The 26,588-nt window shown below is 34.7% G+C and overlaps 1 protein-coding gene across 1 annotated transcript in view; it reads right to left on the bottom strand.

The window, feature by feature from the left end:
* CrebA (Cyclic-AMP response element binding protein A) overlaps positions 1–26,588 on the bottom strand; it is a 140,311-nt gene that overhangs the window by 16,478 nt on the left and 97,245 nt on the right. The window contains exon 2 of the mRNA XM_089732238.1: positions 10,473–10,674. Within this exon, the coding sequence (XP_089588364.1) occupies positions 10,473–10,674 (202 nt within the window). The remainder of the gene's footprint in view (positions 1–10,472; positions 10,675–26,588) is intronic.

The raw sequence follows: 26,588 nt of genomic DNA, 5'->3' as shown, positions 1-26,588 counted from the left end.
ATGTATGTATATTCGTTTTGTTCGAATTTTTTTAAGCTTTGTTTTTCAAAAAGTATATGTATTTAAAAGTAATAACATATTTTTGGTCTTTGTCGCGTCCCTAAAACTAAAAGTATGTATCCTATGAGTATTTACATATTACGATACACTACATCCGTCAACAAGCCAACATCCTTATTCTGAATACAAGAACCGTTGTTCTATTTAACTAAGCCGAATGCAAATACCATTCATCATTATGACATCATCTATTATTGCCGGCTGTGTGGCACAATCGTCAAACGACATCTATCTAAGAACGTTATTTTGATAGGACGTATTTAAGAACTATTACGGAATCGTGCTTTGAGTTTTATTTCAAAACCTCAGTCGAATCAATTGTTAGACGAGTGAGTTTATTTGTTTTGAGAATGCTAATGCTATGAGATGTTTTAAATAATAAGCGTTTAGGGAATAAGGTTCATCAGGAATAAGAAGGGAATTAGATCAAATTCTTGTTTAGTCAAAGCAAACGTTATGAGTTTCGTCGCTTAGAATCGGCTGTTAGCTTCAATCTTCTAGGAGCTCTTCTTTTTTTTTGGTTAGATTGGTGGACGAGCTCACAGTCCACCTGGTGTTAAGTAGTTACCGAAGCCCATAGACATCTACAAGGTAAATACGCCATAAGTTCTATGGTATCAAGTATAGTCACAACGGCTGCCCCACCCTTCAAACCGAAACGCATCACTGCTTCACGGCAGAAATAGGCAGGGTAGTGGTACCTACCAGCGCGGACTCACAAGAGGTCCTACCACCAGCTCGTTCAATTGATGTTGTTTTATCAATATTTGTACATTGGAAGGTCTAAATCGCTGCTGTTCTCGGGTAAATTAAAGGTAAATGATATATACTTACTGCTTAGTATGTTCGCTTTTGTGAAACTCTCAACGTATAAGCATCCTTAAAACTGTAGGCCGTAGTTTTTTTTTACGTATTTTTTAAACGTTTATCGAGGTAGACTTATTTATTAAACATGTTTGTTTCAACAAATCTTTTAAAGTTAATAAATAATTGTTTTATGTAGATAATTAACAACGAACAAATATTGAGGATTTTGAAAAAACTTATTTAAATTTTTCTTAGCCCCAGTTTGTTTCACATCTATGATTTTTAAATAAATTTGAAACAAGAAAACCGACTTCACCAAAACAAAATTAGTATATTGGTCGCAGTCAATTATCAAATGCATTGTTAATAATAACTCAAAAACTACTGGTCCAATCCTGATATTGGTTCCTAATAATTAAACGCATGTGAAGTATTAGTTTTCAAATAAAATAAAATAAAACTTCTCCTCGATAAAAATTCTGAAGTAAATAATACGAAAAAAAATAGTGGAATTAAAGACCTCGCGTGTCATTTTAGACACATTAAACAATTTCACTTTTATTAATTGTTTGAAAAGACATAACGAAAAGAAGAAATGTATACACAATATTTAAAATATCGTGAAATGTGATGACTATATTATTATTTATTATTATATTTGTAATATTTAATCGGTACTAGTATTACGCAATAAAATACACACGAAACTTCCTATCTATGCGTTATAAAACTCGCAGACTTTCAAGAGAAATTTATTATTTTACAGCTAGAAAGTGTATAGTAATAACTACAATCATGAATATTTAACACGTATATATGTGTACATAATTGCAGCGTTACTATCCATCATTTCTTCGACATTCATAAATGCGAACGCAGAAAGGAAAAAAAAAGAAAAAAAGAAAAGAGAAAACTTATTTGTGCTTGACTTTGTAGTATACTCGTATATTGGCATAGCAGAACATGATTGAATGTTTGTCTTTCTGTCTCGGCGTGGATTGTAGAATTCAGGTGGGTAATCACTTAACCCCAGCGTAGACATGAGCTGGCCTATCTAGTGCAATAAAAAGTAACACATATTATGGGGTGTTTGGTTTCCGAAAATCAATAGTTGTAGTACGTACTGGCTATTTCTAATATGATAAATCTGAAATATGATCGAATTTTTTTTTTGCAATCCACGCAATGTATACAAAAAAAATATATTTTACCACCTGACTCAAGTAGTCAATGACCTCTAGCGCCTTCTACCCTCGTTTTAGACTAAATACGAATTTGCGATATTATTTAGTATTTAGGGTTAAGTTAGCAAAAGATTGTTTTCCGTTTATATCAAGGAATAAACAGCTCGTGTTAGCAATACATCGATGGTTTTAATTTCAATGAACTATTTGAGTTTAATCACTTTACCGTGCTAAATAATAGCAGTAGGCAGCATAAATGAAAAGCTTTTCAGTTATGAAGTCCCTGCTTTGACTTTTAATTCACATTAAAACATCTTCTGTAAAACTGCATAAAATCTATACTAATATAGAAATCTACAGTGGTTTTTACGGAAGTTCCTTTATAACTACTGAACCATGCATCCGATTGACTTGAAACTTGGTATCCATGTAGAAAATACATGTACTTAATGGATAGGCTAATATTTATATGAGTGTTGGACTCCCTACACCAGTTGCGGGGGCGTTAATGATGAGAATCTTTGTGGGGGTGATAAATAATAATGTTAATTTTAAATGCCCACCGAAGCGAACGGGTACAGCTTATACAGGTATATAAGAGTTATCTTACTTCTGACTCTTAAGTCACGATCCATCTTAATTTAATAGGAATCTTGACATTTCGAGACAAAACGTAGTCATCCATCAAAGTGCGTTGACCTCCTGATTCCTTTCACTTGTGGGTACACCAAATTGATATAGGTCATGTGGCTAGTGAAATCAACTCCAGTGATTTTTGTAAACTGCTTATAATTTGTACTTCGTTAATGATGCACTTGATCTATCCAAAATTAAAGTCATATTAATTAAATTTGTTTAAGCTAGGGACGTTTCCATTGCGTTATCTGTCTCGTATTGACAATCAGTTTCGAACACGATTAGAAAGATAAGACACGGTGAGTGATGAATACGTACCTACAGTATGCATTGCGGACAGATATTTCATGCATTATTTAAAAAAATATTAGCATTGTGCACTTCTTCTCTATATTCTCTATAAGTGTGGAAAATTTCATACTCCTCCGTCCGCGCAATTTTCGTAAAAAGGGATACAAAGTTTTTGCTTCATGTATTATTATATAGATGAAGCAAGACATTGAATTTCTGTAAGCTTAATAAAATTATTAACATACTAGAACTAATAACGTATGATTTTTGTCGTCGTGTCATCGAAGTTTCGAATTCTAGAGTTGTTATAAATTTATAGGTGAATATGAATATTGTACTAGGTACCTACTATTGTAATATACTTTAATATAGTTTTGTTATTATTTTTATTATTATCAAATTGACAGTAAATAGCACAATATTTAAATATCGACAAATAACAGTGGTTCGTAACACTACGAAAACTGTAAAGTATTTGAAATGCCAGAAATAATATGGTTACAATAAAAAGCTTGATTAAACCTTAAAAGTATTTTTAAATTGTTTGTAGCTGTAATTAGCTGGTAATCTGATCAATCGATATTCACATGCTGAATAGATAGATAGCTGTATATACTACCAGGATATTTGACCGTATCCCAAGTGGAATCCCCATACTATCGCGTGTCAATTGGGCCTTTAACAATATCAATAAATTAATAGCCTTAAAGTCCTTCGTAGCGATCATTTATACCACTAGCTGTGGTATAAATGATCGCCATTTGTACCACTAGCTGTGGTATACATGAACACTATTTATACCACTAGCTGTGGTATAAATGATCGCTAGTGTTCAATTTACAGTGTGTAGAGTCTTGTACAAATTGTTTCCGCAGAAGCCTTCCGGCACGCAACTGTGACACCTGGCGTACAGTATGAACTCGAGCTAAGCTATGTTGAGTAAAATTAACAGCGTGTGTAAGCAATAAAAAAAAGATCTACATTAAAATAAATGTCCAGATTGGTGGTTTGTGCAGATGAATGAACACAAGTGCACAAGGAAACTGATTAAAAGACAGTTGACCGATTCATTACGGGATTACGATCTGTTGCCGATTGTATTAAGTTAATTGACAGTGTCAATAAATGTTTCCTGGTGTTCATGGATAGAGTAAACTGATTTTAAATGCCATTAGCAAGGCAACTGATCCGTGTGAAGGTGATTCACTCGGCTTCTTGAACTACATAACGATTCGCCTATTATCTTGATACCTGGACATTTTAAATGAGTGTATCACATTCTACATGACCACAAACAGTCTGTCATGAGAAATACCGACTAGTGATGGCCTTTACTGGTGGTAGGACCTCTTGTGAGTAGGCACGGGTAGGTACCACCGCCCTGCTTATTTCTGCCGTGAAGCAGTGATGCGTTTCGGTTTGAAGGGTGGGGCAGCCGTTGTAACTATACTGAGACCGTAGAACTGATCTCTCAAGGTGGGTGGCGGCATTTACGTTGTAGATGTCTATGGGCTCCGGTACACACTTAACGTCAGGTGGGCCATGAGATCGTCCACCAATCTAAGCAATAAAAAAATAATAGGTAGAAAATCACATATTACAAATACAAGTATTTACTTAGCTCTTGGTGTACATCAGTAATAAAGCCCTTGCTGTTTCAACACGCCTCAATCATCGGTATGTTTTGTTTCATAATTATTATCTATTTAATAATTTATCACAAATGTTTGAAACGATAGAACATCTGTTTTTCGATCTGCTCAATCAATGTTTGTCGTTTCCGATAACGAATACGATTTATCTAAACGTTTTGTTTTGAAACGTGCGAAAAATATCATTAGGTGGATTCTGAACAGATAACAAAGCGATAATTTCCAGTTCATATCTTATAGCTTAGTTCATAGCTTCATATCTTATCGAGCATCTGGACCTTGGAAAATAATCATTAGCGTATGGGCTTTTGTAGATTTACTAAAAAAAAAGTTCATGATTAAAAGTAATTGTTTTAATCATTCACGATTCAATACGATCCATTTCCACGACAAAATATCACAGATTAAGCGTTCGTCGTGCTTATTTTATTCAGTTTAGCCATAATTATTATAACGCTGAAACTTTAATAGACAAAATCTGAGGTATCATCTGAACCGAGAATTGAAAATCACATCTATGACCATAAAAACTGTACACTTATTACGAGTATATTCTAAAGCTAAATAGCTAATAAACATGACAAGAAACCACAACATTGTTTTAAGCGGTAGGCAGCGGCTTGGCTCTGCCCCTGGCATTGCTGAAGTCCATGGGCGACGGTAACCACTCACAATCAGGTGGGCCGTATGCTCGTCTGCCTACAAGGGCAATAAAATAAAAAAAAAACTTTTGAGATATTTTTTCGTAAAAGTCTATATTGCGAATGATTAATGTAAATTTTGTTGTATTTAGCCAATGAATTTTAAAGATGAATTAATTTTACCTTTATACACATTATTATTATTTATTTGATATCAATTCTAATTACAGGATTGTTATTTGTTACATGATTCATAAATCGTTCTATGCTTCTATGATGTGTATTTTGACATTTTAAAACAATTTTTTTTGTCATTTTAATGACATTTGCAAATTATATTAGGTACGGTACCGGATTTAGATTAAGATTGCTAATTGAATATCTAAGGGTTGTGATTATTTTTTATATCTAACTGCTTAGATTCCAAAAAATCAAATAATATAAGCGAATTGTAAAAAGATCGCATCGAAAATTTCCGAAAACAACTATATTGAATAAAGATTGAAATTAAGCTTTTGGGACACGGTGAATGTTTTTAGAACATTATTTAAGTATTATTGTGAGAAACGTGTCTTCTGCCTCAGTTTTTTCTTATTTAGTGTAAAAAAAAACAGAACGTAACAAAATTTAGATAGCTGCACGATTTAAATATTTGATAATGGCACCCGTAAAATATTAAATAAAATTCGTAGCAACGACATTGTAAATATCATTATGGGCATCACGCAAGGCCCAAAGTGCATAATGTCAAGAGTTATCTGAATTCACACGGACAACGAGTGCCGGTACAGACGTACAAACAAGTCGTTAACGTGTGAAGACAACGAATTAAAAATTATCATTAAAATTATATTGTTGTATTGTAAGTTGAAAAAAAAATGTCAATTTTTTTTCTGTTCAATAATCTTGTGCTGTTGATGGTTTGAAGTTGATAATTTTGAAGTACATAGTCAAGAATGAAATTATAATTTATATTTCAAAGTGTCTATAGTGCGGTAAAAAATTGTTTTGACATTTCTTACATATTTACATATTTGTTACCCATTGGTACTTAATATAATATTTGTTTAATGGTATGCACGGTATCTGAGTTAAAATTTTCCGAAAAAGAACGGTTTTATTTAAAGATTCCTAAACTTTGAAAATCCATTTAAAATATAATTCGTTTTAAGTAATTTGTACTATTTTAGTGAAGTAGGAATGTTTATTTATTAATATCTATATTGATAATGAATCGCTGAAATTCCAATTCTACGCGCGTGTATCGCAATCACAGTACAATAAAATTACATAACTTAATGAGTACGCATTTGAACTAAATGACGTTATGAAGACAAACGAATACAAACACATTACTTACCAGCTGTTAAAACTATTACATGGCTGTATGGTGTGATATCTTTGCGCTAAAAAAAATTTTATTTTGATTTTCAACTTTTTTTATAGTCAATCCCAGAGAGTTCTCGGACTATTTGGCGGGAGGGAGCACGAGGAGCAAGATGGTGTGAATTGTTTTATTCAGTAAAATTATTTTTTAATGGGAAAATGAATAAACTACCTCTACACTTGGCTTCTTGAGTTCTTTCGAAAAACACTGATGTTTGATTTAAAGTGGTCCATTTTACTGGAACATTTTTCATCATGTCATTTCATTTAATCTCATTCAATTTCTCACCTAATTTATTGCTATTTCAAATAAAACATCTTCATTTCATTGCGCTCGGTTGAATTTTTATATAACAGAGTATAATAAAATATGTATGTTTTTATAATAATAATTTAACAGTAAATAAATTCGACTCTCACCATATTGGTATCCCAAAAATCCGAGTACCATAATGAAAAAAAGTTCTATTCTTTAGATCAAATATTAGTGAAGTTCAGAAATCGAAAATTTAAGATTCAATAATTGATTTAAGCCGCTAATATAGTTCGCTATTTTGCCAAACACTATTAAATCCCTTGCACTCTCCCTTGCTCCTCCCTGGGACTCTTTAAAATAATAAACTCCATGGAGTGGCGCTTCTATATAAGGTTTTATTTAAGTTTATCGCATAGATGACTTAAGGTCATACTCATCTGATGATTACCGAATCCCATAAAAATCATATATAACTGTTGTCTTACCCTTTATAAGACAGAAATAGGCAAGATGATGGCACCTATCTGTGTGGGCTTACAATAGGCCATAGGAGCGTATACTATTATTTGTCGTTATGATTTTTTTCTTTTATATTACATGAACCTACTATACTTAATCATAAAATTTGAATGCGAAGAAGTTCACTTAGAAGAATTTACCATAGTGTTTTATTACTTTTTAGAGTTTATTGTGTGCACACTTTTTCGAAGATCTTGGCGATCATGAGGCTCACAGCGAGAGCCTCGACCTTGTGTCTGCGATTCAAGGTAATTAAAATATATAAGTCCATTGCAATGATAGCTTATTTTTGATCGCATTAAAGACAATTTCAAAGATATTCCAACAGATAATTAATAGAAGACTAAATTCAAAGTTTAAAAAAATACTGGTGGTAGTCGAAATTCGATAATAATTAATTGAAATTATAAGTTTGAACATTATTATGGTTCTATTGTCAAAGGCTATTTATTATACTTCTTTAATTACAGATTTCGCCAAGACTACACTATAGATAAATTATATTAAATATAAACAATATTAACCTATTCTCAATATGACCACATACTTTACGCAATAACAAAAGTTTAACAGTAAACAAAGAGTATATATAATAATATGTTTGTGTGTCAAATATGGTTTTTTTATTGATTTAATGTATTATTAATGCATAATTTAAAAAAAAAATAGCATTCTGCACTCCTTCTCTATATTCTCTCTATAAGTGTGGAAAATTTCTCATAATCCTCCATCCGTGCAATTTTGGTAAAAAGGGGTATAAAGTTTTTGCTTCACGTATTAATATATAGGTATTGGTCATAACGCAAAAGCCTCGTGTGGTATTCGAATGATACCAGTATAAACATCATTGTAAACGTGTAATGGCGGTGATGTGCACGAAATCGGAGGGCAAGGTCGGCCAAAGGTTGCCGATAATAATCTACTATTTCGAAGGCTACACTGTTCACTATTATGTTCACTAGTCCACGTTTCTATTTATTTTTCTCGTTATATTATACTAACCTTCCAGAAGTACATATTTTTGTATATTTACTAGTGGTAGGACCTCTTGTGAGTCCTAACAGGTAGGTACCACCACCCCGCTTATTTTTGCCGTGAAGCAGTAACGCGTTTCGGTTTGAAGGGTGGGGTAGCCGTTGTAACTATACTGAGACCTTAGAACTTATATCTCAAGGTGGGTGGCGTATTTACGTTGTAGATGTCTATGGGATCCAGTAACCACTTAACACCGGGTGGGCTGTGAGCTCGTCCACGCAACTAAACAAGATTTTTTTTATTTTTGTAAGTATGGTTAGATGAGAAATTGTATGGAGTAGCTTTTCGAGTTAGCCGTCTAGTGGAATAAGAGCTCACTGTTTTGCATCAGATTTAATCAGGTGCCGTGAAATCAACTCTTGCAAGACACCGTTAGATAGGTCATTACGAATGCAGGAGGTGTCTGGTCAGCCCGCCAACCGAAAAGTACGTGTCGCCGATGACCGAGGGTTTTGAATCCCATGGGACAGTGGCTTTAATTTGAACTAGCTAGGGATGTACGTTAAAATTTCTCCAAAACCCTTTCTGGCGTGTGGATCGAAGTGGTTTTTGGGTTCAACCCAGTTCAACTCTCATGCATGTGTGTGTGTGTGTTAAACGTTCATGAAAATTGCTAAAAAAATTGTATACATACATATATTTGCTTGATTGTTCTGAAAAGTGTTATGCCGAAGTAGTCAAACCGATTTTAGTAAAATTATGTTGTACCTTCCTAAAGCTCGAGCTGTTAATGACATCTAAAGGAGTCCTAAGTACCTACTATTATTTTAAATTTACAGTATTAGAAAAAAAAAGATCGTTTTATTCGTCCGTAAATTGTTGCGAAATTTCAGACAATTTAAGCTTCAAACGATCGGATGTTTCAACCTTCGTCACATCCCTTAGGCTAAAGATTTTTTGTTAAAATTTCAACAAACCAGGTTGAGTAAACTACTGAAGCATTTATCGTAATGCATTGTGCCATTAGAAAAAAAAAAACCCAAACATTTAGGCGTTTGATTTAACTGGTAGTAAAGATTTGTACTACGTCGAAATATTTTTTCTTTAATGTCGTCTTTAATTTTTCAATTCGATATATAACGCGCATATTATATTAAATTATATTGTATTATTATATTATTTTCTACGTAACGACGTAAGATAATTATAGTAAAGCAGGCGAGATTAAAACCGTAAAAGTTGTTTGATTTTTGTCTACGACTCGCGAAAACGGAAGATAATACTAAACTGATATTATATATCTTTTGACTTCCCTACATAGTCGCTGGTAACCTAAAGAGATATTCCAGGTTCTGGCGGATGGGTAGGTGAGCTCACGGGTTCAACCTTACAGAATTTGTTAACACTTTCCCCAGCAAGAGTAGTGCATCGCAGAATTTACCACCGGATCGGATTCGCAACGCACTGAAATCTGGCGAGAAATCCAATGGGCTGTATCTATCAGTTAGTTTGCTAGGACTCTTCGTCGTAATCGACAAATTCGACGAGGACAGTGACCGGTGCTTGAAGAGCCTAATAGCACCGAGAGTGGATCCGGGGGATTCGACAATCGCCGAGTCGAATATGTAATTAGCTGCGCCCACGATAACAGGGTTATCGTGTCAATATATTTTAACATTAACCAAGTAAACATTGGTAAAATAAATATACGTATATCGAAAACCTTTCTGTTTTTTTTATTCGGTTATATGCATTTTTCTTGCTACCTATTCTAGTAACCTCGAGGGGTTATTCTGGATTCAACGAACTAGTAGGTGAGCTCGTGGGGCTCAAACCGGGATTGTTGCTAATACTGGCCCTAGCAAGAGCAGTGCTTCGCAGAATCTACCACCGGATCGGAAAAGCGACCCACTGAGAAGATCCGGCGAGAAACTCAGTGGGCTGTGTCTATGAGTTTATTTACTTCTCGAGCCCTTCGCCGCAAGCGACGGGTTCGGCGAGGACGGTGATCGCTGATTGAGGTGGATATAAGCAAATCTCGGTCTAAGTTTAAATATTAGCTTACCATCAACTTTGGTATGATGCGGCGAGGGTGGCGCTGATTCGCCATCGGAGTGTAGACTATACGAGTGTTCTGTTTTGATGGGTGCAGCAGCGCCTAGGGCCGCATCTGTCATTAATCTATCGTGTAGCACCACACCGGATTTGGAGTCACGTTCGATCAGCCAGTCGGATCTTTCATCTTCATCCAAGATATCGTGCATCTCCTGTAAATGGAAAAAAGTTGCTGTTATTGTTTTTTTTTATAGGTGCATTCATTTATTTCAATTAAAACTATGGAGTCCAAAAACCGTTATTTTATTCTTTACTCTTCATTTCCAAACATCGCTCGTAATTTTGCAATGATGCTTGGAAAAATAAGCCTTCTAGAACCTATCTCCAAATTTCCATATATTGGTTTATATAGCGAGATGCAAGCTTTTTACTTCGTCCATGGAAACAAATGATCAACAAAGCTTACTCTGCATCGGCATCGGACAATAGTCCAATACGAAAATGCTCTGTGAGGTCGCAAGCCAGAGACTTAATATACAATAATTCGCAATTTACTTAATGTCAATGTTTGTAAGTTTGTTTTCTGGTTCGTATGTTCTATATTCACATGTCTCTTAGTTTTAATAAAAACTTTGTGTAGCTGTCAACGTTACAAAGAAGTTTAAAACACCGTATAATAATTATACGAACGGTGACTCCGAGTTCTGTCAATAATTGGGTCTATCTGATATATTATACACTTGATACAATTCTGAAGATTGTTGTTCGGATTGTCGATAATCCTGACACTGACTACTCAGAAGGATCGTAAGCTCGAAAGCCCTAAAACAAACGGTGACCGCCTAATGTGATTAGCGCTTCACTAAATTTAAACAAGATTCTTTTTCATTGTTTTTTTTCCTTCATCTTTTTGTACTTAATATCAATCAATACCCGAACTACTCGGCGTTAACTTCATTAGCAACTATTCCCCTGGCGAGTACCCCCCGTTGGGCGGCAATCAATTCGTTTACTAATGCTTACCGTCCGATCTGACCCTTAAAAATACTGGCTTAACTGATTGATATTTAGTGTTTTCTGAAGTCATTCAATGTAGGATTTAATAAAATTGAAAAAAATAATGATCCCATACAAGCAATAAAAGAAACATTATGATATATTTTAATTAGTGTCTTTAAATTCGACTGTGAGACAACTATTTTTGGGGTAGATGGCTCAATCTAATTGGGAAGAGAAGATTATTATTTTCAACGATGTTTTAGGGACTGCCTTCGAATTAATTTAAGTTATAGGATATTGAAAGAATAATGGCCTATAAGTCCTTCACAAAGTGTAGTTGCTACGGTCAAAGAAACACGATTTAAAATTCATAGGCTTTAAATAGAGTGACATCTATACGTTGCATGATTAGTAATGCTGTTTATTTTCATTCTCGGAACACGCAATTAATTTAAATCAGAATTAATATTCTAGAAACGTTACGAGATTCTTTGAGGAAAGTAATCGAGTTATCTTTTGTCTAATGCTTTTAAAATTCATAATAGAAATGTTTTAAGACAAATTAATAGCGATAATACATTTTGTAAATCCAGCGGCCATTTGTACAAATAAGCGTATAGAGGCGTTTGTTGCGGTTTCAAAGCAAAACAATGAGAACCATGTTCAACATTCCACCATACATAAGTAACAAATACGTAAATCTGAATTTGAATCTGAGAACAGTGAAGGAAGGAATTGAATCATACAGCAAGAATTACCAAACACGACTTGACCAACACGTTAATCAGATAGCTGCAGAGCTGCAGGGGAGGGCAGCCTAAGATACTCTCGCCCGAAAAGGAGTAGTATACCAGACCTAGCAAAAAAGATTTGCAGATAGGAGATGAGAATGGTACCACTGGGGACACAACTCAGCTAACTCAACTTTTCTTGATGAAAATCTGATATCAAATTAGATTATTGTTTTTGAAGAAACAGATTGCTAATAATAATAATAATAATAAAGCTCTTTATTTAACACCACATGTACAGAGTAAGCATCTAAAACAAATAATAGTTGGTGACATAAATCGGCGGCTTTATCGCTGAAAGCGATCTCTTCCAGGCAACCTTGCAGGGAGAGGAATAAGCAAACTGGACGGTGCCATATCTTAATAAACCTACATAAAAATATATACTTATATAAACACGTGAAAAATAAATACAATATAAGATAGACTTACATACGATTAAATACAAATAAATACAAAAAATATGCAAGTAAATACAAAATAAGTAGCAGCCTGTACAGTTATATCGTCGGAGCCATATTATTGTGCAAGGTAGGGCGATTTTAATCTGAACTTGAAAATTTCCGGCGAGGATGATTGTTTGATGCAGGATTGCTAAGTTGCAAGATAGAAAGAAAAAATGAGGCGTTTGTTAATTTGTGCGTCTATGACACGTGTAGTCCCTCACCTTGGCCGCAAGTGTAACGCGAATCAAATTAGATTATTGTTTTTGAATAAACAGCTTGCTAAGTTGCAGGAAAGAAAAAAAAATGAGGCGTTTGTTAATTTGTGCGTCTATGACACGTGTAGTCCCTCACCTTGGCCGCAAGTGTAACGCGAATCAAATTAGATTTTTTTTTTGAAGAAACAGCTTGTTAAGTTACAGGAAAGAAAAAAAAAGAGGCGTTTGTTAACTTGTGTGTCTATGACACGTGTAGTCCCTCACCTTGGCCGCAAGTGTAACGCGAATCAAATTAGATTATTGTTTTTGAAGAAACAGATTGCTAAGTTGCAGGAAAGAAAAAAAAATGAGGCGTTTGTTAATTTGTGCGTCTATGACACGTGAAGTCCCTCACCTTGGCCGCAAGTGTAACGCGAATAGACGAGTGAACGAACGGCCACGGTCGCGCCGGTTAGCCGAACTCGGTCGCCGACCCCAACCGCTTTCCGAATAGTGATGAGCTTCCGAAGACACCATAAAACGAACAGCGAAACATTTACGACCATAAATAATACTAATCAAATGAAATGAAATCAAAAAAATTGTTATTCAACACTAGCTGACCCGGCAGACTTCGTAGTGCCTCAATCGATAAATAAAAGACCTAAAGTTTTGTCTATACTAATATTATAAAGAGGAAAGATTTGTTTGTTTGTTTGTTTCGAATAGGCTCCGAAACTACTGGACCGATTTGAAAAATTCTTTTTTAATTAGAAGCCGACATTGTCCCTGATGAACATAGGCTACTTTTTTTTATTTAATTTTTTTGGTTTCATGTGTGTTTTAATGTTTCCGAAGCAAAGCGAGGGCGGGTCGCTAGTATGAAATAAACTTAAAACAAACAAAAGGAATCCGTCCGACGGGGGACACATCAAAGAAAAAACAGAAATTGTTATTTTCCTTTAGTTCCGAGCATTTTCATATTTATCTACCTTTCCCTTCCTTCTCTGGACTTCCACAAATAATTCAAGACCAAAATTAGCCAAATCGGTCCAGCCGTTCTCGAGTTTTAGCGAGACTAACGAACAGCAATTCATTTATATATATATATAAATGAATTACTGTTCTAATATAATGTGCTAATATATATAATTATCTCTATCTATATATATATATATATATAAATATATAGATAGAGATAAATGAAAGTACACACTTGTTGAAAGTCAAAAAGAACTACCGCCAATTCACAAAAACTAGCCTCCGTCCTGAGAACTGGCAAGAAACTCAGCGGGCATGTGTTTTTTTTTAAATATTCATATCATCATCATCATCATTCAATAACTGGTACTGATACTCGTTTTAGCACTAACTTTGGGCCCTATTAAAACTAATAAGAAATCAAGAGTAGAACGTATGTTTTCTTAAAGAAAACAACATTAATTGCAAAAATGAATTACGTGCTTATTGTGCTGTGACGAAATACGGAAGACGGCTAAATTAAACTCAAAAATTTCCGGTGCTCAACATCGATCAACTTTCTAAATCCGGTCTTTATTTTAAACGTTCTGTAATATCCACATACATGTCTTATTATTATTGCATAGATATATGTGATTTCTTAAATATATTCAAGACAACTTAAATTTTCGCTCGAACGATCCGTGCGTCGCTTTTGTTTTCAAAAATTCGCTTCGACAGTTGCCAAAAATATTGAGGGTATTGAACCATTGATGCTGGAGTGGGAAATACCAACTGAACAGGCTTTGTTTGGAACGTGATCCTAATGTTAATTCTATTTGGTATGCGGGTTCTCTACGCCCAAAAAGTCGATAGCCTTATTTAAATATTTTAAATACATATTATTTGGCTTTACGGTGAAATGAAAGCCTAAATTTCCACATCGCATTGCTGTTTATCGGTTTTCTCATTCAAATTTTAAAACCTTTACCGGTTTAATTATTATTATTGATTTTTTAAATTAGTCTTGTATACAAATCATATTAGTAATGTTGTAGACATTCGTGTCGATTAGAATTTGTAAGAATTTAAAACAAAACGTGTTAAAATAGCTTTATTCTTTCTGAGTAGTTCGAATGACATTGTAATAAGCAATCTACCGAGGTTGAATTTTTTTCATATCAGTTATTTAATAGGGTAATACGTATTTAGTACGTATTCAAGAACTAATTCCACAATAAAAGATTAACATAGTATAAATAGTATGGAAGCCACGAAATTTAAAATTTGCAGAATTACTGACGGTAGATCGAATTGTTGGCTTGCATGACGTAAATGCATGAACTGCCGAAAATGAGGTCCGAGATTGAAGGAATCGTCGGCCGTTCGATAATAACATTTGATCTTTGATTTAAAGTCTCTTGTTAGATGGTTGTATTCACATTGTAGATGGCTATCAGTTCTTTTATCTAGAGAGCCTATCGAGTAACGATGCTTGGCCGTCAGTCAGTGTAGCAAATTTATATTTTATTTTTTATTGCTTAGATAGGTCTTGTTGAGCTTGCGACCCATGCTGATGTTACCGGAGCCGATAAACAACGCCAATGCTACCACTCAACTTGAGATACGCTTACGTTTCAGTTTTATAGTAATACAACATCTGCCGCATCCGTCAAAGTGAAACCCATTACTGCTTCACGGCAGAAATAGGACCCATACGGGCTCAACACATTCCCTACCAGAAGTATAATCACCATAATCTATTACCAGCAACTGCTCTGCGCCGATGAGAGCTCTGATAATTGTTTTATTTTTTTCCACAGGAGAAAATCGCCGGATCGCCCAACCGCGCGGCAGGTATGTGGGAATTGAACCTCACTAAAAACTCCTGCCGCTCACAGCCGGCGCCCTACCCCGGACCGGAGCCCAGTCGAGGCTACTGAGACGGCGGGACAAGGTTGACGTAGAGCATATTACATCCATCCCGCCGTCCCTCTGATAATCCTTTAGCTATATTAAGAGAGTGAGCTCGACTGCTCACAAATATAAAAATAAATAAGGCAGAAATAACATAGTCAATAGATTTTATCATGCTGATATTATAGGTCAATTCTCATAACAATGATTCTGTTCTCATACGCAAAACTGATCTCACTTCTCGCCGTTTGTTGGCTGAGTGGCATGCACGATTGGTATCAATTAAAAAGTGATGTAACCTCAATGTAACACTACCTCGTTTCAATGCAACTTGTTTTGGAAACACGTTCGCTGTTCACAACACACTTTCTATTCTTTAAGATGCAAATAATACGATGTGAGTTTGTTTTAATTAGCACGAACCACACTATTACTGGTCGACTAATTCTTTACTTTTTTTTTGGTAGATTTTATGACTATTATTTCTTTACTCAAACGAGGAAAAGTTCGGATTACGTTTTAGGTAATTCTACACACTTGGCATTAGACTAACATTAGAATATTAGTTAATTAAATTAATGTCGTAAATTAATTACATGTTCATAAAATATCAGACTGTTTTCAATTCCCTTTTTTTATGAAGTCATCATAGTAAATCAATAATTAAGTTCAATAATACAAAAGTAAATTGGATTCACTAAATTGGAATTTACAAAGGTATGCGAAGATAATGCGTACGTATGTTGCCATTTTGAAATAACGTTTGCGAAAACAATAAGGAAGATTATGCAAGTCCCAATGAGTAATACAAATTTAATACAAAAGCACAATATTAAAATTTTTTAGAAGAATATGCATTGTGTGTAGTTGTTATGACATCAACTTTGAAGGTCATTAAAATGTCATTATAATTACGTATTATTATGGACCAAACAAAAGTGCAGTATTCTAAATATATTAGCGATTTTTTAATTAAAAAAAAAGACTTCAAGATCTATGAACGTATGACTTTTTGAAAGTGAAAAAGATTAAAACTTTAGACGTTTCTGCCGCGAATTAGGCTCTGATTGCGTTGTACTGTTTATGACCTATGGTCACTTAAAAGCAGGTGTGTGCTCCTGTTTCGCTCGCCCAACTGTGCAACAAAAAAGTTCCATAAATTTGTGTTTTTGTCTATAATTGTACTTTTATGTACTATGTACAATACTTTATGTCTATATGCAACATATACTTAAGCGACTAATACCAAAGCCGCGACTCAATCATTACAACGCAGATATGAATGAACATTGTAGCGGCTGCATTATTTTAAAATTTTGCCTCGACGTTATACGGGCTTTAGGTCGTTCTTTAAATCAATGACTTGAATTATTGCGATTTTTTGTACGATTATTTAGTATAGATAGTCGTTGTGCTGTTTAATTTTGTGTTACCTAAATGAATAGGCAAGAGATACTTCAAATATGTTTAAAGGTTTCATGTACATAAACTGTGAAATTCGTTTTATAAACATGTGTGAGTTCCGAATAATGCTAAAATTTTATATACTAAAATAATCATTGGCATGCCATTTATATTAACATATAAATCTACAGTGGTTTTAACGGATGTTCCGCTATAACTACTGAACCATGCATCCGATTGACTTGAAACTTGGTATCCATGTAGATAATACATGTACTTAATGGATAGGCTAATATTTATATGAGTGTTGGACTCCCTACATCAGTTGCGGGGGCGTTAATGATGAGAATCGTTGTGAGGGTGCTAGTACTTCATAAATCCGAAATATTAGATTATATACAAAATATTTGTCAGAGGCTGACTCGGCAGACTTATTCAAATATAATTTGGGTTCGTTGGCGTATTTTCTGATTCCTGGGAAATTAACTTTTCTATTTTATCATTCCTCAAAAACTATATTCGTAGTACTGCGAAGAGTTAAAAGAGTTGTTTAGCCCAACCACACTGAAGCCAATGGAGCCAATGCTTTCCGATGACCAATCTTTAATTTATGTTTATCGATTTCGCAACTTCTCATTCTCAATGCCAAAATATCGATCGATACGCGAAAGGCATTCGTCATAATATCGTCTTCTCGCATTAAAACTGTATAATCTCAAAACTTACTAATTTTACAGGATTGTTTTAAAGGTTTAACATGTGATATTTTTAATATTAATGATCTATGCAACATTAATTTTTTATTTTTTATCAGTTACATTATCTGTCTTTTAAAGTAAGATAAAATTATGTATTAATTTTGTTAATAGTAGTCCTAACATAGGTAAACTAAAAAAAAAACTATAACTAAACTAACTACGCTCTTTTGACAGTATTCATGAGAAAAATACTGGTGATACCAAATGATTCCGCATATTGACTCAATTTCGAATATTTTTGGAAACTGTACACTTTTAATGCGCAAAAACGTTATGGAATCTTCAAAAACAACTTTAAAAACAAATCAGATATGTACGTGCGTCTCAAATTGGTATGTACACTTTTAAGTATTATCTATGATATCCACTTCTAGAATTAAAATCGAATAATACTGAAAAATAAGAAAATATTATTCGAACCTGTCAAATTACGGATGTAAGCGAGCATCTTAGATACTGGCGATAATTTTATAATTATCGTTAAACGATTTTTTATGTACTTTATTAATTATCGTAAAGATGATCCAAATTGATTGAATTCCGTGAAATTTATGTCATTGTCATGATATATAGTACATATTTGTATTGGTCGTTTCAATGGCGAAAAGAGATGCAATGATTACGGTTAAAATATCTATATATATAAAAATGAATTGCTGTTCGTTAGTCTCGCTAAAACTCGAGAACGACTGGACCGGTTTTGCTAATTTTGGTCTTGAATTATTTGTGGAAGTCCAGGGAAGGTTTAAAAGGTAGATAAATATAAAAATGCTCGGAATTAAATAAAAATAACATTTTATTTTTCCTTTGATGTGTCTCCCGTCGGACGGATTCCTTTTGTGTTTGTTTTAAGTTTATTTTATACAAAAGTTTTGGTCTTTTACTCATCGATTGAAGAACTAAAAAGTCTGCTGGGTCAGCTAGTTTTAAAATAAATGTGACATTTGGAAACCAAAGTTTGAAGTTTAGGTTTCATGTTTCATAGTTGTTCTTTAAATTTTGTCAGAAAACGTCGGATAAAGTTAGGCGTCTGTAGATCTGTTATTTTAACTGCAATTTCTAATAAATTGAATAAACGCATTCATCAATCAATCAGGATGTGTATTATGTAACTTTTTGTATGTACGTAAAATATATTATTTCTCCAAAGCTTTTAAAAGTTTTAAGTACTTTAGTACTTTTACGGTTTAATCTCTCGTTTCTTTTATAGTTTTTATATGTATTATTTTGGATATTCCGAATACTTTACAGCTTCTTTTTTCACAGATGACCACGGGAGTCGTAAAACCGAAGAGAATACAATATTACATTTGCCATAAAATAAATATTTTTGCTATAATAAAAAATATATATATTGCTGCTTGCGCGTTAGTTTGATTTTTGTATTTATTTCGTTGCTCAGTTGGGTTAATTAATTTACAGTACACGTGACGATCAATATGAGGCCGTAGACACAAAGTGTGCCACACAAGCGAGTGGTAGTTAGGTTTTTGAAATTTCTTTTAAATTTAATTAAGATCTCGAAAACTATTATTTAGTTTTTTTATTATTGCTTAGATGGGAGGACGAGCTCACAGCCCACCTTGAGATATAAGTTCTAAGATCTCAGTCACGGCAGAAATAGGCGGGGTGGTGGTACCTACCCGTGCGGACTCACAAGAGGTCCTACCACCAGTAATTATGCAAATTATAATTTTTGCGGGTTTGATTTTTATTTTATTTTTTTTTTTTTTTTATTGCTTAGATGTGTGGACGAGCTCACAGCCCACCTGGTGTTAAGTGGTTACTTTGGCCCATAGACATCTACAACGTAAATGCGCCACACACCTTAAGACATAGTTCTAAGGTCTCAGTATAGTCACAACGGCTGCCCCACCCTTCAAACCGAAACGCATTACTGCTTCACGGCAGAAATAGGCGGGGCGGTGGTACCTACCCGTGCGGACTCACAAGAGGTCCTACCACCAGTAATTACGCAAATTATAATTTTGCGGGTTTGATTTTTATTGCACGATGTTATTCCTTCACCGTGGAAGTCAATCGTGAACATTTGTTGAGTACGTATTTCATTAGAAAAATTGGTACCCGCAGCGAGATTCGAACACCAGTGCATCGCTCGATACGAATGCACCGGACGTACGTATGAAATACGTACTTGACGAATGTTCACCATTCGTTGAACATTCGTCAAGTACGTATTTCATAAAAAATTTGGTACCCGCCTGCGAGATTCGAACACAGGTTCATCGCTAGATACGAATGCACCGGACGTCTTATCCTTTAGGCTACGACGACTTCAAAGGGCCTTGAATCAGAGAATAATAATAGCGTTGCATCACAATCGTACATCGGGCATGTTCGCAAACGCCACACATCACAGAATCATGCATGCGGTGACGTAATCGTACCAATACCGGCTCCAATTCTTGAACCGCCCGAGTTTCATAACGATATTTAATGGAAATATCAGACATCGACACTTGCGTGATACGAGCCGAAACTTGTTAGCGTTTGGTAATAATTGTTCTAGAATTAATAATTTTTTTTATTGAAGTTATACTTCTTTAGGTGCGTTATGAAAAATTGATGAGAGTGAAATTTTACGATGCGCGCGCACCGTGACATAAAATTAACAGAATGAAGTTGCCCACTAAATCGCTCATTACAATACGACCGACGTGACTTGGCCAGTCTGAATATAGCCGCAGGTGAACTTTCCGAACCGTACCGAGAATTACCGAATTTATAACATGTCAAGAAAAAGCATGTCCAATATGCGTGTTTGAGGATGTTGTTTAATCGATTTTTTTTCAAATAGATTAAAATGAAAAACAAAAAAAAAAAAATCTATACTAATATTATAAAGAGGAAAGATTTGTTTGTTTGTTTGTTTTGCTCCGAAACTACTGGACCGATTTGAAAAATTCTTTTTCCATTAGAAGCCGACATTGTCCCTGATAAACATAGGCTACTTTTTTTTTTTTGTTTTTTTTTTTTTTTTTGTTTCATGTGTGTTTTAATGTTTCCGAAGCGAAGCGAGGGCGGGTCGCTAGTTATTTAATAAAAATAAAGTTTAATTTCTTACGCGCGTACATAAGTACACGCACCCTTTTTTTTTAAAAAGCACTACACCAATTAATTTGTATTCTGAACGCTTCATAACAAAAAGAATAGGTAGACGGAACGAATTAAAAATAGCGATTAAATAACGTATTGACGTAAAGGTAAGCGGAAAAGCAACAAATAGTGATGAAAACAACGAAAATTAGCGTTGAAATTATAACATGACGCTAATTGTAATTGTATAAGCAAAACAAGAACAAGCTAATCCAGTTGATTTAATAATGGTCATTAATATTGTCTTTGTAATTTGACTGTTAGCTACATGACAATAGGACAAACAAACAAAAAATATATTTCGACAATACGTATCTTAAAATTTAGCTATTAAGTATTATTTATATATTAGGTACACAATATCTGTACATGTTATTATGTTTGCGTGCTTCCGTAGGCTTTAGATAAATTTTCAGATTTTCTCTTACATTTTCTTTTTTGAGCCAACTATTTATAGTTTAATGGGAATTTTAATAAATCCCCAAGTTCTATTATATCTCAAACTCACGGTATTGTAATCAAAACAATTAATCTTTAACCTATTCATTGGCAAGGTTCTGTGAGAGCTTCATGTTGGAAATAATTAACTGTTATTCGTCACGTCTCACTCAGACTACAGGAGGAAAAAAGAGACGGACGCTTTATGATAGTCAAACGTCGGAGGTTCAAATTAAACACATTAATCAATTAGAGTCGGTGCCAAGCATTTCTTTTATTGGATTGTTCTATTGTAGCCAATTAAGTTTGATTTCGTTCGCTTACTTCACGCCACGAATTTTTTTTTTATGTTTATCTCGACTGTGGACAATACGGAGAGAATTGCTAACTCACCATATTTATATGTGCATTAAAATATTTTTCATTTCATAAACAATATTATTTCATAAACGTTATTTTTCCAAGCGGTCCAACAAAGATCGCTTTGAAGTGTATTTTTAACAAAACATTTTACAGTGAAGATTTATGTTTAACAATTGATACTGCAATAAGAGAAATGAAAAACTGGACAATGAAAATCGTGAAACGGCAACCGTGCATTATTAAAAAAAAAACGGTTGTGTTTAAAGTCGGTTTACTGAAGATAGTTTGAACGTGACAACGTCATACGAAAATACGCCTCAGAGCGAGGTAACGCCGCACGAGTTATGATTTTTCGTGCGTGCAGCCGGCTCCAGAATTATAACGTCAAAACCGTATAACAAATAACATAGTTAATGATCTACGACTTCTTGAATGAGACGCACGGGTTAATGGTGTTCTAATTGATAGATAGTCGCATGATGTCCTAATTAATATTCAATCTATTAGTAAATGTATATTTTAACTACACCGAAACTGATTGACCGATGAAGTGATTGAAAATTAACCTTACAATTCAAAATATGTTAAATTCAATTTATCATAAATTAATTTATAGTATCTCACTCGTTAATCTCATAGTAATAATTCTAGTTCATTCACCATCTTACGAGACGCGTTTAATGTTTTTACGATTACGACTAAGTTCACTGAAATTTAGGGCAGCTGCGAATTACCTCGTAAATCCGGAGTCGAGCATGTAGCCAAGCAGAATAAGCAGGCCTTACGACTCGTTCCATATACGACGTACTGTAATTAGTTGACATTATAATTGGTTGTTTTATTTAAAAAAATACACAGCATGTATGTAGGAAGGGTTGTTACAACGTGAATTGAAATATAATTAATTTTTTTTGGGTATAAACTTTTGAATTTGTTTTAATGCTTAGCCCACCTGGTGTTAAGTGATTACTGGAGCCCATAAAAATCTACAACGTAAGTGCCGCCACCCACCTTGAGATAAGAGTTCTAAGGTCTCAGTATAGTTACAGCGGCTGCCCCGCCCTTCAAACCGAAACGCATTACTGCTCCACGGCTGAAATAGGCTTGGTGGTGGTACCTTCCCGTGCGGACTCACGAGAGGTCCTACCACCAGTTATTACGCAAATTATATTTTTGCGGGCTTGATTTTTATTACACGATATGATTCCTTGACCGTGGAAGTCAATCGTGAGCATTTGCTAAGCACGTATTTCATTAGAAAATGTTGTACCCGCCAGTGGGATTCGAACACCGGTGCATCGCTAGATACGAACGCACCGGACGTCTTATCTTTTAGGCCACGACGACGTCACAAAACTTCGTGACAAAATCTTTTGGATAGTCTCTTTTCCCGTCCACCTAAAATGTCTTAACTCATCCATCCAGTATTGAGCTCACGAACCACCTGTGGTTTGTTGGTTACTAGAAGCCTTAAAAATGATATACTGAATGCAGCCACCGACCTCGAAACATGAGGTTGAACTCTGAATTGTATTGTTAGTGACTACTAATTTTGTTGTACCTAAATTATATATGAATGAATATAATATTAGCTGGAAGCAATTCACGCATGGGTACCTAATATAATAAACACCCAGACAAAGAGCCAACAAGCCTGTTCATCACACGAACGTTTGCCCGATGTGTGAATGGAACCCACAACGTCAGGGGCGTTAATTACTACACCACCGAATCAGTCATTGTATAGCGGTTGTCTTACCCTTGAAACCAGAATTCGGGCTTTGCCCCAAATTAGGTTGGGCGGTAATTCCGTGCGGGCTGACATTTTCCCATACTCTCATATCCCTAAATAACTACAAACGCAAAACTCTATTGCATAATTTCAAACTTTTCTTGTTCCATAAAGAAATGATCAAGGTATGGAATTGAATATTTTTTTGTTGCAACCACAATAATTTTCGGTTCAAGTACTTATTATGCTCTTGTACTGTTGGCACTTGTCGTACAGCGCGGCGACCGGTCGTGACCACGTGACCGGTGCATTTGCTCCAAACAGACTATTTCGTACCGGTCTCGAGTGAATGTCTCATGAAATATCAGCGGGCGTAAGGAATGGGAGCATTTTTTGTAACATCTACTTTCACCGGCCTCTAGTCGATTCGCATCCGGTTCGCGGTACCGTTCTGGTATCGACCATTATCGCGATCGAATATGTAGGCATTGTCCAGGGTAGTCACACGAGTGGTCTTAAGGCTTCGTTAGTTTAACGAGCTACCGGTTGCTGTGCTGTGTTTACTATATCCACAGAAAAACCCACAGGAAGAGATTCACACCACTTATTTTGTATGAAAACTTAGTTTGTCCCACGGTTTCATTCGCATATTTTTTTAAATTGATATATCATCTAGAGCTCCCGTCGTTGTAATGAGAACGAGATACATTAGTATACGGGTGTCAATAGTCAACACATCGTCAAAGCGATCCAGTATTTTTTTAATTGGTTTTTCATACAAAAAAAACAAATATATTTTATTTAAAACAAAAAAAAACTCGCTTGATATAAAAATCCGAATCAACAATTGATTTAAGTTTTTTTTAAATCAGGATGTTAGAACGAAGTTTTGCAATGTCATCGGTCCTTGATTTGTCTGCAAATAATCAAATTAATAGGACATCTTGTACTCTGTTAAAATAAAGTTAAAATAGACGTGTATAGATTCCATTACACACAATTAACAACAAAAAACCAAGCTAATAATAAAACCGTGTTAAAAACGGATTTGTCCAATATGAGGGTAATTTTAAATTCTCTTCTAAGTATTTTTTTATCTTCGCTTAAAGTTTAAATGATTGGTGAATGACAAGTAGGATATATGCATGTAGTATGTATTATTGATTGGTGAATGACAATCAGGATGTATGCATGTAGTATGAAATGAAAAGTACTGACTTAAATTGATACGGATCGTGGCACGGCTGAGTATATACTAAAATACTTTCGTGAATAACCTTTTGATATATCTGTGTAACGTAATGTATAAAGTCTAAGTTCTTATAAATACTATCAATAAAAAAATTAATGGTGAGGGTTCTGTTGACAATGACCTTCAAGTCTGAAGACTTAATTGATAAAATTGTTTAGGAATGTTTGTGTAGCAAAGATTAAATAAGCGAATGAAGTGTTCGCTCCAGACCTTTTCATGTTCGTATCATCATTGCTCTTGTCCCTATTTGCATTTTTATAGTCCGAAACGATTCTTTTGGGTTCCGGTGGTGGAGTTAACATGTTTTAACATCAATCAACGATGTCAAATTATTTCAAAGTCGTAAATAAATGATTTTAATTTTTATAACTTACTAGCTCACCCGGCAGACTTCGTACTACCTCAATCGCCAAATAAAAGACCTAAACTTTTGTATAAAATAAACTTAAAACAAACCAAAAGGAATCCGTCCGACGGAGGACACATCAAAGGAAAAACAAAATTGTTATTTTTATTTAATACCGAGAATTTTCATATTTATCTACCTTTTAAACCTTCTCTGGACTTCCTCAAATAAATTCAAGACCAAAATTAGCCAAGGTTCTCGAGTTTTAGTGAGACTAACGAACAGCAATTCATTTTTATATATATAGATAGATTATTTTTGGTACACAATTTTTTTGTTCACAATTTTTTTTACTGAACGCGAATGTACTCCTAATTTTGTCTAGACAATAGAGTGTATTGCTTCGACAGCCCACAAATTTAATTACAGTCCAGCGTCGTGTTACCAACGTGTTCGATTGCTTTATCGATATACATTACGGTTCTTATTCGATCCGACTTTGGAAGAATACAATTAGAGCACGTAATGGTTACAGTTCAATGAATATAGCCGTTCAATGTCGTCGATACGTCGGGAATTTAGGCGCCATCTCATGCTGATGTTTTCTATGAAAAAATATCCATATTTGTGACAGTCATCAAGAAAAAACATTCTATTTATTTATTAAATCTAGACAGCTGTACATATAGAATCACGAATCTGTAAAGATTGTTTACGTTTCCCTTAGAAACTAATTATGTAATTACTACTACTAATGTGGAAGGACGTGGGAACCCACCACAATTACATCCCACGAGAGTCATGGACAGAGAAACATTTAAACTGTTTCAAGGCCATGACCACGACCCTCAGTAATGAGGAAACCGACGCAAGGAGGACTACTAACTATGCTATGGAATCTATCTATATAAGTCGATACGCTTTTTATAGATTCGAAATGGCTAGACCAATTTTTTTTTGTTACTGCCTTTGTAGGCAGACGTGCATACGGCCCACCTGATGGTTACCGTCGCCCTTCAGCAATGCCAGGAGCAGAGACAAGCCGCTGCCTACTGCTGATTTCAATTAAATTTTCGTAAAACTTTCAGATTGGCTTAGCGGGTGATCCTGTGAGTTTGGCAATGATGGTATCAAAATCAAATCAAAGATCGGCCCGCAAAGCGATCCCGACACCACTATTGCACCTGACAAACATTCCAACGACGCAAAACTGAAAAAAATATTTAAATCAAAATTAACACTTCCTATGCGTGCGTAGAGTATAATGTGTGTCATGTAAGAAAATCTCGTATGCATGAATCGTTCCAAAAACGAAAGTGGAACACCCACGCCCTTTACACACTTGATAAAAGACAATTTTCGAAATGACACGAGTAGGCGATGTAACATAAACGCGCGGGAGCAGTGAC

This window comes from Bombyx mandarina, chromosome 13 (genome assembly GCF_030267445.1).
Source record: "Bombyx mandarina strain Sakado chromosome 13, ASM3026744v2".
Taxonomy (NCBI): Eukaryota; Metazoa; Arthropoda; class Insecta; order Lepidoptera; family Bombycidae; genus Bombyx; species Bombyx mandarina.
This window is presented reverse-complemented; position numbering and strand designations above follow the sequence as displayed.